Source organism: Schistocerca serialis, chromosome 4 (genome assembly GCF_023864345.2).
Source record: "Schistocerca serialis cubense isolate TAMUIC-IGC-003099 chromosome 4, iqSchSeri2.2, whole genome shotgun sequence".
NCBI classification, from domain to species: Eukaryota; Metazoa; Arthropoda; class Insecta; order Orthoptera; family Acrididae; genus Schistocerca; species Schistocerca serialis.
In genome coordinates, this window is record NC_064641.1 from 70729555 (window position 1) to 70749467 (window position 19913).

General features: G+C 41.8%; 1 protein-coding gene across 1 annotated transcript in view; it reads right to left on the reverse strand.

The window, feature by feature from the left end:
• Positions 1–3082: 3082 nt before the first annotated feature.
• LOC126474241 (trypsin alpha-3-like) overlaps positions 3083–19913 on the reverse strand; it is a 35960-nt gene continuing 19129 nt past the window's right edge. Inside the window, exon 2 of the mRNA XM_050101705.1 lies at positions 3083–3451. Within this exon, the coding sequence (XP_049957662.1) occupies positions 3083–3451 (369 nt within the window). The remainder of the gene's footprint in view (positions 3452–19913) is intronic.

Below are 19913 nucleotides of genomic sequence, written 5' to 3' on the forward strand. Positions count from 1 at the left end.
ACTAGTAGATTGTTTTTTAAGTGTGGATTGAAGTAACAGGTCTGGGAAAATGGATAATTCTTAGTGTTGAAGGTTTTGTACCTCTTATCATAGCGTAGGGAATTTCTAAGATAAAGCTTACTGTACAAAATGTTTGCAGCAGGAAATATAAAGCAATTTTTACTGTGGTTAGCAAGAAGAGTGAAGGAAGCCTAAACCTTCCCTTGGTCTCTCTTCTATAGATGCCCCATTCTGTGGCCGCAATATCTGACCCACTGATACTAGAATGCTTATAAATCTCTCAAAAACGAATTCTCCAGGCATATTACCTAATGTTAGACGGAATTGCTACAATTTATGGGACATACGAACTATATGTTTTCGTTTGTTTCCCTATTTATGTAACAGGTCCCTTTTGGAACATGCGGTGGTAGAAAAAAACTCATGTATCTTTATAATGTGTATTCAAAACATACAGGCTTCTATTGACCTGAAAGAAACTGTTATATATGCTGGTGCAAAATGGTCATAAGGAAAAAAAGAAAAGATATACTGGACACAGTCTAACAGTTGTAATGCAAATAAATGAAGTAGTTTTCACATTAATTTATTATTTCTTAAATTCATATGATAAGAATTTGAGTAAAAACCATGTGATTAATCGGAAGAGCTTGCTTTATAAATGAACAAGCGAACATGTTTTTGCGTTTAGGTAAACGTAAGTAGGTAGGTCGTTTCGAGGGCTAGACTATCCTTATTATGTGAAGATTTATTACGGAGGACGTTCTGTTGTGGCTCTTCTATTTATTTGTTTGAGGCACTCCTTAAGGGTTTCATGTGGTGATGAGAGCCGTAGCACTGCGCTTGATGTCATGGCAAGTATAGCAAAGAGAGTTCTGCATGCATGCGCCTCCTAGGAATATCAATGACTCGAACATAATATACTGCATTAATGTCAACCCAGGCTAATTCTTTTGTTGTTCAGTTGGTTGAATATCATAGTCTGGACTGGATATCAGCCTCAGGTAATGGCTAATGACTTGTCTGATGTATAGTCAGCATTTAATAAATTCCGATTGTAACGCCAAGTTACTGGAATACTGATTTAGTTGACACCGGCATTGAATTAAGATTTAAGAAGGTTCCACCTAATCGGGAGTTCGACGATTCCTACAATGCAGATGTGTAGTTTATTCGAAACACACACACTGACCGAACTTTGGAACATTCCTGCTTGAGGTAAGAGCTACGCATATAAGAACTGCCTTTCAAAGACAGCACTCTGGCTTTCGAGAACACTCAAGCATATATTTGTATCTTGTAATGTACAATATCATTGCAGCAAATGCTCTACGTAGAGTAAAAGAAATAATCCTCATAACACAATTATTCACAAATTTTCTCTGACCTCATGGCGAGGAATCGTAAAATAGCTATATGAAGGAAACTTAGAATTAACTTCACTGGAGTTGGATTTTGCTCGGGTTGCATACCAATCAGGATGGAGATCGTTGCAATTCATATAGTTTTTATTGTTAATCGAATTTTCGATTACAGTTTTGTGGTTACAGTTGGTACAAGAAACGATAATTATCCGACAGCACTTCCGAAAACTAATCGATAAAACTTACTAGTATGTACAAGGCTGCAAATCGTGCAAGTACTCAGCGTATATGCAAGATTTATTTGCCGCACCACCGATTGCAGAAAATTTACTTCTGTCCACCAGTAACAAAGCTGTAGCGTCGAGACACGAATTATAAATTTGAAAAAGAAAGTTTACGATGTGTTTCTTTTATCTGGCTTGTGTATAGGATCCAGAATGCAGAGTGAAAGGAACATTGTAAGGTCGCGTAGAAACCGTAGTATTGATGAGCTTTGAGGCCACAATTCAGCAATATGTACTTGTTTATATATACAGTTTGAAGATAACGTGCAGTAAAATTTTATTTTAGTAATATAAGCACTAGATTTCCTTTTACAAATAATTAGTGTCTGAATGTTAAAACCGAAATAAAGTGAATGGACTACTACCTACTTAGGCTGCGTATATGCTCAAACTGACAGCATGAACAGGTTTCTCTCAGTATTGTTTTCCCTGCACAGGAAGAATAACACAGCAGCTGTTCCAGAGTTTTAGTAACGTTCGGGTTCTTGGCAGACAGAACAGACATTTACTCACCTCCGGAGGCACGACCTGTACAGGTTGTAAAACCAACAGTCGGTTACTAAAGAATCCATTAAAAGCAAAATGGATCATAATACGAACTTCTGAAGTCAGTCTTCTGAACAGAAACAAGTTTCGAAAATCACTCTATAGGAGTATGGTATACAGTGAAACGTCGTGATACAACATGTATGGAATAACTGATCAGCGTTTTGCTTAGGGTGGAAGCTGGAAACTCGAAAGTGCATATTTAAATGGATTAAATGTTGAAGTCTGCGTGGTGACTTTGAAGAATGTGCTGGAACATGGTAGAGAAACCTACTGTAAAGCTATTGAGCTTAAATTTTATCAATTAGCGGGATACATCGTTTCCTGCAAGGGGTGATCAACAAAAGATGTGTTCCAGTGTAAAGCATAAAGCAACCATTCACTGTCTAGAATAGTGTGACGCATGATAGTAACATATAGAAAAAAAAAAACAGTTATGGCGATATGTAAGAGATAAAAATGAGGGATACTAAAGTAGAACTACGACGAATATATTCTTCAAATGTTCCAAAAGAATTTTGGGTCCATATTCATTTATTTCCAGTGCTACAGAATCTTGCAGACGCAGTCCTCAACAGCAATTTTCGGTTCGATACAGGTTACAGCCAATCATCCCCGACAAAGTGAGCATTGCGAATGCGGGACCCCGACAGCACAGAAACCGTAGCGTACGCCTCACTTGCTGTGTGAGTATAAATCACATTTTTCTGGCTTGCCTACAGTAATTTTAGTTCAACGTGACACTTATCGGGACGTCGAATGCATCGATGCCGCTCCAGGTGACGTAACTACCCACAGGTTTATAGTGGACACACTGAAGACTGTATGCGTAATATGGAAGTACGCCTGGTGCTCGAAAGCGACTGTCATCTGGACCGCAATGCACAGTTATTTGATGCCGGTGTTTTCGGTGATCCAGCTGCGTAGTGAAACCACGTCCGCATAGACGCCCGGATAGTAGGGTCTCGCACAGCCCTTGCCGAAGGAGACGACTCCGACGAGTTTCTTGCCGTGGACGAGGGGGCCGCCGCTGTCGCCCTGGCACGCGTCCTTGCCTCCAGAGGGCACCGCGGCGCACACCATGTTGCTCGTCAGCGCCTCGCTGAAGTAGCAGCTCCGGCACTCGCTCAGGGAGACCACCTGCACAGTGGTGGCGCGCAGGAAGTTGGTCGTGCTGGCCCCCTCCACCATCGCCCCCCACCCAGACACCATCACTGAAGCACCCGCCTGCGGACGGGAGGTTGCCAGAGGCACTATCTGTAAGAAAAACAGCGAGTCAACAACAGCAGAAAATGAAGTTTGAGGCATTTAGTGTGTTTCACCAAGTAAATGTTCCACAGCTGCAATTCACTTCTTTACTTTGTTGTTCTAACACGTTTCTCCGTTCAAACCTCATTCTGAATAGCTCCTGTCCATAGTTAACCGTTCATTTCCATCTAAGGAATTGCTACCTTTGCTTGCAATGCTACGGCGTTGACATGAGGTTTAGCGCGTTTTTCCATGTGTTTACTGATTGGTTCTAATCTCACCCTGCCTGGACGAGCTAAGAGACAGTATGGAAATTATAAGTATAAATACACTATGTGATCAAAAGTGTCCGGGCACTTGGCAGAAAATGACTTACAATTTCGTGGCGTCCTCCATCGGTTGTGCTGAAATTCAATATGGTGTTGGCCACCCTTAGCCTTGATCACCGCTTCCACTCTCACAGGCATACGTACTATCAGGTGCGTGAGGGTTTCTTGGAGAATGGCAGCCTAGTCTTCACGGAGTGCTGGATTGAGGAGAGGTGAGGCCTGTGACGAAGTCGGCGTTCCAAAACATCCCAAAAGTGTTCCATAGGATTCATGTCAGGACTCTGTGCAGGCCAGTCCATTACAGGGATGTTATTGTCATATAACCACTCCGCCACAGGAAGTGCATATGAACAGGTGCTCGATCGTGTTGAAAGATGCAATCGCCATCCCTGAATTGCTCTTCAACAGTGGGAAGCGAGAAGTTGCATAAAACATCAATGTAGGCCTGTGCTGTGATAGTGTCACGCAAAACAATAAGGAGTGCAAGCTCCCTCCATGAAAAACACGACCACACCATAACACCATCGCCTCCAAATTTTACTGGTGGCACACGCTGGTAGATGTCGTTCACCGGGCATTCGCCACACCCACACCCTGCCATCGGATTGCCACATTGTGTACCGGGATGCGTCACTCCCCACAACGTTTTTCCACTGTTCAATATTACAATGTTTACGCTATTTACACCAAGGGAGGCACCTTTTGGCATTTACCAGGGTGAGGTGTGACTTATGAACAGAAACTCGACCATAAAGCCAAGTTTTCTCACCTCCCGCCTAACTGTCGTGGTGCTTGCAGTGGATCCTGATGCAGCTTAGAATTCCTGTGTGATGATCTGGATAGATGTCTACCTTTTACACATTACGACCCTCTTAAACTGTCGGCGGTCTCTGTCAGTCAACAGTCGAGGTCAACCTGTATGCTGTTGTGCTGTAGGTGTGCTTTCACGTTTCCACTTCATTATCACATCGGAAACAGTGGACCTATGGATGCTTAGGCGTATGGATATCTCGCGTACAGACGTATGACACAAGTGGCACCCTATGACTTGACCACATTCGAAGTCTCTAAGTTCCGCGGCGCGCCCCATTCTGGTCTCTGACGATGTCTAATGACTACTGAGGTCGTTGATATGGAGTACCTGGCAGTAGGTGGCAGCACAGTGCACCTCCTGTGAAATACGTATGATTTTGGGGGTGTCCGGATACTTTTGATCAGATAGTGTATTAAACAGTGGGCGATTAGAGACTATGTTAATCGTTGACAACGTATTCCACCTGTAGGTCACCAAAAGGAGGTAACTTGATGTAACATATACGATATTACAGTGCCTGTATTGTTTAGAAGTGTTGGTCCGGACAAGCATGCACTGCATACTTCAATATCGTATTTATCTGCCGTTACCAGGTAGTGACTTTCAGATAAAATGAAATGTCCTCCCATTGCACGGAAATTACATAGTGCGTGATACACATGTAGGGAATAGCTGATCAGCGTTTTGCTTAGGGTGGAAGCTGGAAACCTAAAAGTGCATATTTAAATGGATTAAATGTTGAAGTCTGCATGGTAACTTTGAAGAATGTGGTGGAACATGGTAGAGAAACAACCGTAAAGCTACTGCGCTTAAATTTAATGGAAAGAAAGTAAAACAAGATGTCAAAAGATACACTAAGTAAACTAAATTTTTCCGTAAGCGTAATTTAAACGAATTTTAGTTGATAGACTTTATCAATTAGCGGGATACGTCGTTTGTTGCAAGGGGGCGATCAACAAAAGTTGTGTTACCAGCACAAAGCAACCATTCACTGTCTAGAATAGCGTAACGCATTATCGTAAGTTGTAGAGAAAAACAAACAAACAAACAGTTATGGCGATGTGTAAGACATAGAAGTGAGGGATACTAAAGCAGAACGCATCAACGACGATATGAAAGTTTGTGACTGACTGTGAGTCGTACAGAGAAAACAAAGCGGCTAAGGTGAACGTTCGCGTAAAACAGGAAATCCGGGTTTAGTCCTGGTCCGGCACAAATTTTCACTGTCGTCATTCCGTTGTACAGCCGACGGTTGTACATATTCGCATTCATATATTGCATGTAACACAGACATGTAACGGAGTATTACAGAAGCAATAAAATGAATTATAATTAAAAAAATATACATATGCCGGTCTAAATGTGGAGCACAGCCATACTGTAATGTTAATTGTTCGTGCCGTAAAGGAAACTCAACAAGTATTGCGTTAACAAGGGACAGCAATAGTTTCCTCAGCATATAATTTTTCCTGCGAGAGTTTGATCGGAGTTTCCCAATGTGGCACCTATCTGGACGTCGCTAGTTAACAATGTAGGAAACGGCTAGAGCAAGTGCTGTGGGTAATAGAAAAGTCGCTGACCACGAAGCGTCACGCACGCGCCTCCTTTCTTGCAAGCCACTATAACTGGTAAACACATCATGAAAGCCGCAGCCAAGCACGAGAGAACTACTTAAAGTCGAAGGCCGACTTGCAGCGCGGAAACTAAAAATGTTCTGCAACACCCTACGTGTCAGTCATTTAGGTAGCATGCAGATGAAAGGTAATTCTGTCATCAAACTGAAGGTTGGTGCCAGCCCTACAATTCTTTACTGGGCACAGCGCTGTTGTAAATGGTTGCCAATTTCGTTTCTCCGACCTTTGAAGTGACTTACCTAACCACTTAGAAGAGGACGTGCTGCTTAATGGCGATACCAAACATGGTGGAAATGACATTTATCATTCGAAAGAACCGATTAGACAGATAAAAATCCTACGACTACCACGAATCGAACCTGAGACGTTTGGATTCGTTGTCTGTCACTCAACCACTGTACCATTAAATTAGGCAAATAACAGAGCGAACAGGCAAATACTTTTCCCACTTTCCATATCTGAGTGGGACGGGATTTAAACCTAATAAGTGTTTCGTCGGATTATAGAGTAAGTATATAAATTTCTGTAAGTTTATGGGGCTTTGAACATCATGATATTAAGTATTTATTATTGGGTATTTTTTCCGTTCCTGACCACATATGGGGACCTTTCGTATTCTTTCTATGGGAAGGTGAATACAGTTTGAATAAGTTTTGTAGGGAAAGCCATTGTGCTTATTTTGTTTATTGGTTCATTGGAAAGGAATGGCATCGGCTGTACGAATATATCTTACAGGAGGGTAGTTGTACTTAGCTCTTAAGTAGAAGTCATTCCAAGTCTACAGAAAGGAGTAGTACCTTTGAAGTCTTCCAATAATCTGTTGTAGGATCTTGTTACCATAGTCTGAAGTTTTCTTTTCTTCCGTTGCTCTTCGGAAATCAAGGTTGGCAACTGCACTACATTTCATGGCGGCATTCCATAGTAGGGCGTGGGTATCACTTTATGAGATCTGTTGGGGGTGAAATTGATTGTAATCATTCTATACGGTTGGCAAACAGCTCTATTCTCCGTTCCACTAGTGAAAAAAATACGAGCTCATCGAATTCGGACCAGCTCTCTGCAACTGGATTCAAGACTTTCTTGGAGACAGAGCACAAATCACTCTTAATGGAACAAAATCGACACTTATGAAGGTAATGTCTATGGTACCCCGAGAAAATACCCGTTACTGTTTACAATGTATATGAACGATTAAATAGAAAGCGTCAGAAGCTTTTTAAGACTGTTCACAGATGATGTGGTTGTCTACAAGAAAGCAGCAACGCCAGAAAACAGTGCTGCGCTAGTATTATTCTTAGTCCTAGAAAAGGGGAATGTTGTTAAAATTCAGCAAAGGCGCGGCTGGGCGATGAAGTCTGGGGCTACTGGCAGAATGTAGTGGTAGTTGGCAGCTAGTAGGCCAGACAGAGTAAACATGGCGCAGAGCTGCGGTGGCGTTATTGCACACACGATGTGTTTTGAGTGGTGCAACAACGAGGCAGGAAACTGCTGCGTTGCTTGAAACTATTGCGATGTATGAGGCGGGACACTAGCCCAGAGCGAGGAGGGCTGCCATAGTTTCTGTCTCTCTCGGACACTACGTCAGAAGTGAGGGGAAAGGCAGTATAAACAGACGGGCAATTTTAACTAGAGACAAGCGTGTGCCAGGTCAGTCGAGAGTCGGGACGGACCTGTGCTGGTCTATGCTTATAGGGGCCAGTCTGGCAGCGATGTTGTAAATATTCTGTGTAACCTGTTCTTTATTTCTATGTACTGTTTGGGCTGTATTCCACCTCCGGGGACACAACACTGGGGCGGGATGGAACGGCAGTCGGGTACTTGGAGATGGCACAGACTGCCTGAAGGAGGGCAGTGACAGCGGTCTGCAGCAGATCCAGGATGGGCCACGTTCTCTTCCAACCTGGCGTACCAGGGTCCGGGCAAGGCGTGCGCTGCGTCAGCACCAGAGTCGGCAGCCGATGTTGCCATCTGGCAAGCACCACTAGCGGCAAGATGCAGCACAGTGTCCAGGATGGCGCGGGTTCGAGTCTGGTCTTGTCCTGGGAGCAGCAGCGGCCGAGGGCCACGGGTGACCCGTACAACCACCTTCGTCCCACGGTCAGACAGAGAGGCCAAACGGGGCAGAGGGCGGCGAGGACCAGGGACTGTAGCAGTTTCTGGAATCGCCGGCAGCTACGCGGCGCAGGACGTGACGCTCGGTGGGTGGCGACTGGGCAAGTGCGGCTGAGTTCCAGCTGAGCAGCCTTGATGATGGTGCAACGGTGTCGGCATACCGGGAGTTGCTGAGCCGGGTGGACTCGCGGGACAACTCTGCGGGCGGCACGCTGACACTGTGCTGCACCCATCGAAGTACTGTAACTTATGTGAATCAAGAAATGCTTCAGAATACCGCAGTATCACTCTGCACTGCCCCTTGACGCTATTTAACTTTCTCTTCCTACTGGCGTAAAATGGCGCGGTGGATCCCGACTTCAGTTCGGCCATCTTGAGTCCCGAGTTTGTCCATCGACGCCCCCACAACAACATTTTCGAACTGAAGAATGACCAGCAGAGGATTGATGAATGGTGCAGGCTCCGGCAGTTGATCGTGGGCGTAAATAAATGACATACTGTGTATACATGGGAGAAGAAATCGACTACCGTACAATTATGCTATTGATGATAAATTGATGGAAAGAATATCCACTGTAAAATATCTAGTAGAATGAAGACATAAAACAAATAATAGGAAAAGCAGCTGGGTATTGTTCGTCAGTCTGGGATAGTTGTCAGGTAGGACTGACAAAAGAGATAGAGAAGATCCAAAGAATAGCGGCGCGTTTTGTAACGGGATCATTTAGTCGGCGCGAGAGCATTACCGGGATACTCAACAGACTTCACTGTTAGACGTTACAAGAGAAACGTTGTGCATCATGGAGATGTTTGCTATTACTTCCTCCCACATACATCTCGCTCAATAAGCACGATGAGAAAATTCGAGAAATTAGAGCGATGCAGAGGCTTACGACTATCATTCTCCCTACGACCCATACGGGAATGGAACAGGGTAGAGGTGCTCGTTTAGAGGTACCAGAAGTACACTCTGCCACACCCCAAATATGTGGCTCGCAGAGTATGAAGACCCCGTCCCCCTTTCCAGGAAGGGTGTCCGTGATGAGGTTTGCAAGGGTGCCAATCTTCTTTCTTAGGTTCTTACGTCCTCGTTCTTGCTTTTCCTTTCTTTCTTCCCCCATCGGGCTACAAATTCTGTCCTCCCTCTGTCTATATGCTGTAGTTACATCGCGTGAGCCCTTCCTTGCGTCCATTCTATACAGCTTGTTATAGCAAGACTAGCCAAAGGTAGTGTAGCCCTAGAAGATTTCCAACTCTAGTAGTACAAGTTTTAGTTGGTAACTTTATTATGTATGAGTCAGTACAGTAATAAGATTGGAAAGATACGTTTTATTTTATTATACAGACTTAAATGTAGACATTTTGAGATTGGCGTGAAACACTTTAACAAAACTTATAAGCCTCCCAAAGACGAATTTAATAAGTGTATCAGATATTATGGAATTGCTACATTTCATGGGACAAGCGAGCTATCGATTTTATTTGTTTTGTTAATTAGCTGTCTGGTCCCTTCTGCAACATGCTGTGACAATAAAGCGACTTATATAGATCTATAGTTTTGTACATAAAACGTGAAAACTTATGATATCTGAAAAAACTGAAATATATGCTAATGTAGTAAATAGTTATAAAGAAGAAAAAAAGCTGTAATGGACAACAGGCCAACAGTTGTAGTTTAGATAACTGAAGTTGTTTTTCACATAGTTTATTATTTATTACATTTAGCTAAGTAGACTGATGCCCATTTATTTCCACAGGGTATCAAGCGAGAGGGTACGAGATTTTCTGCTATTTTATTGCTAAGAATTCCTTGTCGTTTTTACGGTTAAACGAATTTTTTCGATGAGAGTTTTGGGACTGCAGTCGTTACTGGAAACGGTAATTATTCGATAGGACCTCCGAAAACTAGTCTATAAAACGCACTAGTGTGTGTGAGACTGCAAGATTTATTTCCCTCGTCACCGATTCCAGAGAATTTTACTTTTGTCTACCTGTAACAACGCTGTAGCAACATGGCGCAAAATGTAAATTTGAAAAATAAAGTTCACGATTTGTTTCTTTTCCTGGCTTGAATACAGGGTCCAGAATGCAACGTGGCAGGAAGAGTGTAGGGTCGCGGGGGAACTGTAGTGCTGACAAGCTTTGGGGCCACAGTTCAGTATTATGTACTTTTTTTATACTCAAAATTTAAAGATAACGTGCAACAAACATTTTGTTTTACTAATGTAAGCACTATCATCTCTTTTACAAATAATTTGTGTCTTAATCTTAAACAGAAATAAAGTTCTTGGACCACTACCTACTTGGGCTACGCATATGCTGAAACGGACTACATGAGATTAAACTTTAATAAGTTAAATGGTATAATTATTTGAAGCGTCGTCCGCACAGCTCATCGAGATTCACAGAGAATAGAGGTCAAAATAGATGTCTTCCGATTTAACTTTCAAAATGACACAAATGGCATTATAAGAAATCAGTAGTTTTGTTTCCATTTCGATGAAGCTCGTGGCTATCTTAAACAGTAGCAGCATAAATCACCTGTATATGTGTTCTGTTGCATTTCAACAGCCAGTTTCAGAAAAAATACTTGAAATCAGTGTAGAACGAGACACACCAGTCTTCTTTGCTAACACTCTAGTTGCATAAGCTAGGTCGATAGAAAGCTGTTTGTTTTACTTCTTCCTTTGTTCAACAGTGATTATCATATATTGTCTCAAAATCTGGAAGTTAATTCTGTTACAAAATTCGAATTTTTGATGGACTGATATATACTGGGTTTGATACCATAATTTTCTTCTGGAACCTGAACAAATACCAAATTCGATATCTCGTGTTACTCTCACTTCCACACTGAAAACAAAACAAAGTGGCATCATTCGAAAAAGGTTGAAAATTTTCTACATAAAATAAAGAACGGAAAACCTATTGATGAAGTATTTTGATATTAAGGGCCATAAGTAAACACTTGGGCGAAGTGTGCCTCATAAAGAAAAAAGTAGTCCATCAAACTTGGTGCAGCTCTGCTGATACTATTTTCCTTAAGGCTGTAATAGTGGACATCGAGGCTTTTCATCTGGTACCTGGATGGAATTTCAAGTGGAGCTATGTAACGAATCTGATCCAGTCCAACGTATTATGGAATTCATAAAGTTCACTACTGTCACTTAGAAGGAGTAAAGCTATTCCATTTATGATGTGGATCTAGTGAACAGGTCGTAAGAGGGTCATTAATCTACCATCAGTGTGCTAAATCCTATGACAAATAAATATTTCTTCATGTACTGATGTTGATTTTTCTCCAGGAGTTCAGGTGCTTTTAACTGGCGTCCATCAGAATTGATCACATTGCTCCAACGAACATCCACACACAACACACTTCAATTGCATCAAGTTTCTGAGTTGTAAGTTTGGAATCTTTATGATATAAGAAGCTTCCATGGCCGGTGACTCAGCGGGAAAGGCTCTTAAACGTGATCAGAGGAATGTAAAGGGCTGCATCCCTCCAAGTTTCTGCGATAGATCTCATTGTGACAATGCTGTTTTTTCTTAAGAACGTGACAGATATGATCAGGTCGCATTAAACGTAGGCCAAATGTCATCTAAACAAATTGCCTTTATCAGCAGAAAGAGATCCCTTCTGTTAAAGGGACCGAACTGATCGATGATAGTTTTCTGTGGCTGAAGTGAACTGCTGGAGATTGGTTTCCTGAAATAGTTAGGCCTTTGTCATCAAACTGGATCTCTCGCATAGAAATGGCGCTGTCTAATGCCAGACAGAGATTTAACATTATGCTGTGTAGAGAATACACATGGAACATTTATGAGCTGGGAAGTTTTAAGGCCCAGTGAAAAGATAGTGTCCATTTCCCACATGTAGACTGAAAATAGAGCTGGCTATGAATGGAGTCCTGTAGCAGTCCCCTCGGTGTGGCTCGAAGGCCGATTAAGTTATTCTGGAAACAGGCAACTTATGTTTTTTTGTTTTTTTTGTGTCAGGAATGTATGAAAACCAAATAGAAATTCTTTTGACATGACTATAGCACTTAATGCAAAATTGAAAAAAAAATACTATTAATGTCAATACATGCCGCTAAAAGAAGATGCTGATTGCTGAAAGTTCAGAGAATTTCAGAGTGCAGACCAGAGACTGTATAGAGGTCCTTTACATTTCCCAAAATTGCTCTTAGTTTCTGAGAGAAAATTCTTGAACTCCATCCCAATTTGTAGATGGGCCTTCCTTAAAGGTGATGTGCATCTATGATGTTGTACTTCCAAGTTTTAATAAATGGAACGATTATTTCAGTCATCCAGTTTGGAAAAAGAGGTTCTTTCATCTCGACAACATAAAGATTTCGAGAGAGCGTTGTTAAAGCCCAAAATGCTAATTACGTTAAGAGAACATAAGCCAATACAGAGCTGGCTCCTGTCGAGGATTTCAGTGAGCACTGGAAACTATATCCACTGGCGTAATGGTGGGACTTTGAACTTAAGCAGACACTTTATATCAAGCTTATCTTACAACACCGCGTGTCTGTCGTGGCGTTAGTAGCCATCACTAAGCATCTACAAGCTACAATGATGTGGAAGAAGTACTGATGCAGGTTATCAAAACAATGGATAACCACACCATATGGATATTTAGATACATAGGTTCACTGATCTTTTTGGTTTACTTAAGGCATCTACCAGACTTGATGAAGAATAAAAAAACTGCACAATTAACCACTCACAACATTATTCAGTTGGCAGTAACTTCACCTCTCCATGAGTAGGTAAAACTGAAAATACAATACGCGATGAGCAAGTATGATACAGTTATATAATACTAATACTGTTCTGTTGGCCTAACAAAGAACTAACGAAGAGATAAATAAACAACGTAACTACAATGTAAAAGAGGGAGAAAAACAGGAAATTTCGAGCAGAAAAAAATTACAGTAATAAATTTAAAAAAAACTTCATCTAATAACATCATAGTGACAAAAGCTGATTAAAGGAACAGTACAGTACTAATCTTAAAGAACAATGTGTAGAAAAACCAAAGATTTCATATCACCTAACAATATCACAAAACTGAAATCAGATGGCGATGGCCACAAAACACAACATCAAAGACATTAAACATGTATTCGCAGATAAACAGAAAGAACACATCACCCAGAAGAAACCAAAAGCACCAACACTCAGAAGCCAACCCAAAGTCCACAAAACACTTACTCCAGTGGGCCCTCTTAATTAATTTCATGAATGCACTATCATACTATGTGGCAAAACACATGAGTAAGATCATAATGCAATACTATGAAATGAAGAGTAACAGAACACTGAAAAATAAAAATGAACTCATAACACATATAAGACTTACATATTCCACAGACAGCGTCACTCACTTCCTTCAACAATGAGAATATGTATACCTGGATACCCACAACACACACAATAAAACTAACCAAAGAAAACTTACTGACATACAGCACACTAACTGTAGATAATATCAAAGAAATAACCAAACAGCTGAAAGTAATGACATCCCAAAATAACTCAATTTGGAAAGAAATTTTACTTACAAAAAGATGGCCTTCCAGTGGGATCCCCCATATCAGGAACACTGATAAACATATTCATCAACCATAGGGAATACACAATCTTTGATACAATCATCACACAGAAAGGATACAAAATTGTTTACGGGTACAGATATGTGGATGCTATTATGTATATGGTAGATGAGCCAACAGAGCAAAAAGATAAACAGAACACACAAAAACAATCAGTTCACCATGGAAGAAGAAACACAAAAGCAATTGCATTCTTTGGATACAAAAATCAAGTGAGACCATAATATGCACACTTTTCACATCTTCATAAAGCCAACAGCCGCTGATACAATTGTACATGCCACGGTTATAATATCCATACAAGGAGAATCACCTTAGACTCGCAGTGCAAAATAAATGAAACTATCGTACGACATTGTTGGCTGGGATCCCTCATCTGGAGAAATTCAGCCGCTATGCTGCAAGTCTTATTTCAGACTGGGAAACTTACATGTCGATGAGGTTGAGATGATCATGATGACAGCACAACACCCAGTCTACAGGTGGGGAAAATCTCCAACCTGGCCTGGAATCTAATCTGGGCCTGCTTCATGGGAGGCAAGCACGTTACCACCCAGCTAAGCAGGCAGACACTTGCATCACAGATATTACGGAAATGGATAGTGCTATTCATGTGCGGTTTTCACACAGTGGATTGGTAGTCAAGGTCTTGTATTGTTAGCCAATAAACAGATTGTAATAATGCTTAGGATGTTTATGTTTTGTGCAAACAAACAATTTTTAAATGGAACAGTGCCTATTCACATTAACAAACTAGAAGTTGGTTAAATCACAATGTCACTGGTGTTTGTTGCAATATTCTAGTGCGAGTCGTTTACGAGACCGCGTATTCTGAAAACTTCCCACACTGACACTTGTACAATACCTGTGGTAGCACACATTAGAGAACAACGTATCTGTATACTCTATTTATGTGAATTCTGACCAGTAACGAGATAACTGATCATCACAGGTTCTGTTCAAAATGACCACCAGTAGTGGCAACACACGCTACCAGTCAGGTATGGGACAACTGCTACATACATGCTAACATTTCAGAGGAGGTGTCCGTAATACGTCATTGCATGTCATAGGGTGTAGTTGGTATGTCGTTGTAGACAGCGTCTTGCAGCCTTCCCCACAGAAAAAAAGTGTGATATGGGGAGTGGGTTGGGCAAGCTAATAGTCCTCTGCGTCCAGTCAAACGATTTGGAAACAATTCGTGCAGATATGCTGCAGCACTTCGTGCACTATGGGGTGTACAGCCATCATTTTGTTGCCACAGGTTCCTCCTAGTCTGCAGAGAAACGTTTTCTAGCACCTGTGGAAGATGGCCTGTTGGAAGGCTGTGATACTTGTGTGCGTTCAGTGTTCTGCCTATGAAAAATGGACCTCTGAGCTGATGGTTCATTATCTCACACCACATGATTACACTCCACAGACTCTGACGTACCACCTGATGAAGCCAACAGGGATTGTCAGCAGACCACTTCAGCGGTTTACCTGGCCATAATTGGTAAATGTGGCTTCATCACTAAACAACATACATGATACATTGGGAGTATTTTGCCTTAATGTACAGAAGTTAACATGTTTCTCACAATCGTTTTCATGCAGCTCCTGATGGAGTGAGATGTAATAGGGATGGAACCTACGTCGATGGAGAATGCATAGGATACTTCCCTTACTTATGCCTCTTTCACCTACGATTGCTTGGGAGCTAACTTGTGGATCAACTGCAACAGGAACAGAAATTAATATTTTCTCCTCTTCTGTCAACACTTGCTTCCTTCTGTTACATTGTCTAGGTGTTACACCACCACTTTCACACAATGCATTGAAGAGGTTGATAAATAACTCCCGAGATAGTTGATGTCTGTTGGGATACCTTGCCACATACATCATACAAGAACAAAATGCATTCTTCCTACATTCTCCATACACTGTGAGCATATTGGTTTTTTCTGCATCGGTAAATCCCACTGGCCACTCACTACCTGCTGCTTGGACTGTCATGCACTAACTTACTAGCAAATTTCAATGCACGCAAGGAAGATGCAAGCAAAATGTAAACAAATATATGAGTAAGAACATTGTCCCTAGAAACTACACAGACTCAATAGCACAAAAAATTGTCAGTGTGGAAACTTTTCAAAATACTATATCTCGTAAACAAATCCTGCAACAAACACCAATGACATTCTAATTCTGTGGTGTCACCGCCAGACACCACACTTGCTAGGTGGTAGCCTTTAAATCGGCCGCGGTCCATTAGTATACGTCGGACCCGCGTGTCGCCACTGTCAGTGATCGCAGACCGAGCGCCGCCACACGGCAGGTCTAGAGAGACTCATTAGCACTCGCCCCAGTTGTACAGCCGACGTTCATAGCAATGGTTCACTGACAATTACGCTCCCATTTGGCGAGACGATAGTTAGCATAGCCTTCAGCTACGTCATTTGCTACGACCTAGCAAGGCGCCATAGCATTTGATAATTAGTATTGTGAAGCATACCTCACGACAATCTGCGTGAGCTTAACAGCGTGCATTTCGGCCTCCTCTAGCAACACGGTGTTGGCTCTTCAGCCAACACTTCAAATTCATACTAATTTTAGTTTATTAATGTCAACAGGCATTTTTCTATTGAAAATAGTACATGTTTGCAAAAAAATACACTCCTTAATTATTAACACAATCTGTTTATTGGCTAACAATACGAACCTATGATTACCAATCCATTCTGTGAACACCACACCTCAATAGCACTTAACATTTCCATAATATTGGTGGTATAAGTTTTAGGTGTTTCATCCTATAAACTACAAAGACTCAACCACAAAATCAAAACACAACTAAAGAAAAATGGAAGCAGCAGACAATACAAATAATGCAGATGTAAAAAAAACAATACAGAAACTACACCACATACAGAATCGCAAAGAGCAATACTACTGGCTCGACTAACATAAAGAAATGGTACACTTTAACATACAAAGAATAGCAAATATACTAAAGAAATGAGGATTACATTTTGCTTCCAGAACAAAAACATGCTCCAGTCACATTTTCAAACAACAACAGACAAAACAGGAAAATTTGAAGGAGCAGTTAGATACCAATTAGTCTAACAAGAATGTGAATCAATGTATCTGGGAATGATAGGCAGAAATTTCAACTCTAGGTATAAGGAACAAATAATATATAGCCATTCTGCATTTACTGACCACAGCATAGAACTAGGCATAGAAATTATTAAAGCGAAATATTACAACAAAACACTCCTGATGTTACAGGAAATCCTTTGTATAGAAAGAGCAATAAAAAAGGAAAGTAATGAATGATCAAATAAATATATACCAATAACTTGCAGACCATGTTAACCACAAAACAACTGTAACACATCACCAGACTAAATAACTAATTAATCTTCCCTTTCCCTGCGTCTCTCTCTCTCTCTCTCTCTCTCTCCCCCTCCCTCCCTCCCTCCCTCCATCTCTCTCTCTCTCTCTCTCTCTCTCTCTCTCTCTCTCTCTCTCTCTCTCTCTCCCACACACACACACACACACACACACACACATACATACATACATACATACATACATACAACATACGCAAAGAAGGAAGTAATATCAACCCACACATACATATAACAAACAAAAACAAAAGACGAAAGATAAACACACAGCGATACTTGGCAACATTATACACTGTAAATCCACAGTCAAAGGTGCAACAAATGAAGTATTGTGATAAATGTGGTCGAGTAAATGCCGAAAATCGGTCATCTGGAGCATGGAGATCAAGCAAACTCATCTCCAGAATGACACAAGTGAATCAACATCATTGGAAATCTTAAGCAACACCAAACGATAATTCAACCTCACGAAATTCGTGCTGCAAAAGTAGTTTCTAATCTGTAAAACGAGAGAGTGACATGAGAAAACATAACGTATTAACATACTTGTAACTACTACTACATAATGCATTTATTATATATACACATCAAAAAAAGTTTTGTATCACCTCGGTTCCGAGAGTTTCCCAACCTGTACAGAAAATTGGAACAGAGAACAACATAAACACCATTTCCGCCCTTTTTACTGCTCATGAAAACCACGAATTGCATATTGTTCCAGTATACAGCGAAATCTTCAGAAATGCTGGTCCAGATCGCTGTACACACTGGTACCTCTAATACCCAGTAGCACATCCTCTTGCGTTGATAAATGCCTAAAATCGTCGTGGCATACAATCTACAAGTTTATCAAGGTCCACACTGTCCCACTCCTCAATGGTGATTTGGCGTAGATCCCTCAGAGTGGTTGGTGGGTCACGTCGTCCATAAACAGCCCTTTTCAATCTATCCCCATCATGTTCGATAGGGTTTATGTCTGGAGAACATGCTGGCCACTCTACTCGAGCGATGTTGGTATCCTGAAGGAAGTCATTCACAAGATGTTCACGATGGGGACGCAAATTGTCGTCCATGAAGATGAATGCCTCGCCAATATGCTGCTGATATGGCTGCACTATTGGTTGGAGGATGGCATTCACATATCGTCCAGCCGCTACACCGCCTTCCATGACGACCAGCGGCGTACATCGGCCCCACATTATGCCACCCCAGAACAGCAGGGAATCTCAACCTTGCTGCACTCGCTGGACAGTCTGACGGAGGCTTTCAGTCTGACAGAGTTGAGTCCAAACACGTCTCTGATGATTGTCTAGTTGCAGGCATATGTGACACTCATCAGTGAAGAGAACGTGATGCCAATTTTGAGGGATCCATTTGGCATGTTGTTGGGCAATCTGTACCTTGCTGCATGGTGTCGTGGTTGCAAATATGGACGTCGCCATGGACGTCAGGAGTGAAGTGGCACATCATGAAGCCTACTACACACAGTTTGAGTCGTAATAAGACGTCCTGTTGGTGCACGAAAAATATTATTCAACATGGTGGCGTTGCTGTCAGTGTTCGTGCCAGCCATGCTAAGTAGGTAGCGGTCATCCACTGCAGTAGTAGGCCTTGGGCAGCCTGCATGAGGCATGTCGTCGACAGCTCCGGTCTCTCTGTACCTGCTCTATGTCCGAACAACGTTGCTTTGGTTCACTCCGAGATGCCTGGACACCTCCGTTGTTGAGGGCATTTCCTGGCACAAAGTAACAATGCGGATGCGATCGAACGGCGGTATTGACCATATAGGCGTGCTTGAACTACAGACAACAAGAGCCATGTACCTCCTTCCGGGTGGAATGACTGGAATTGATCGGCTGTCGGATCCCATCCATCTAATAGGCACTGCTCATGTATTGTTATTTACATCTTTGGGTGGGTTTAGTGACATCACTGAACTGTCAAACAGACTGTGTCTGTGATGCAATATCCACAGTCAACGTCTGTCTTCAGGAGTTCTGGGAACTGGGGTGATGCAATACAATTTGTGATATGTGTATGTAAAAACAAATTATGTTCTATAGGAAACAGTAGACGCTTTGTGATCATGAATAAAACATGTCAAATGCATATGGCAAAAAAAAACTGCTTTTTATGTAACTGCAAAGGTGGAGCATACCTCCATGAACTCAAATTTCATTTGGTAAGTCATACATTCAGACTTTTGATATGGCGTCTCATGATAGTGACACTTAAAATTTCTTTGATATTGTAGTATAAACATTTTTTTTAATGTGAGCTCGTCCAGGTCCTGACGGTCGAGGGATGTCGACTGGTCGCCATATCATCCTCTGCCATGTGGTATCATGCAGATGTGGTATGGAGAAGCATATGGCCAGCACACTGCTCTCTGTGCCATTTGGTCGCCTTTTCACGTCTTTAGGCAGCTACTTCTCAGTCACGAAGCTCCTCAGTTGGCACTATGAGGCTGAGTGCATCACGAACCTGTCCTCCACCAACGAAAATTTTTTGGCATTAACAGGAATGGACACTGGGTCCTCCAAATGACAGCCATTTACAGCTGACC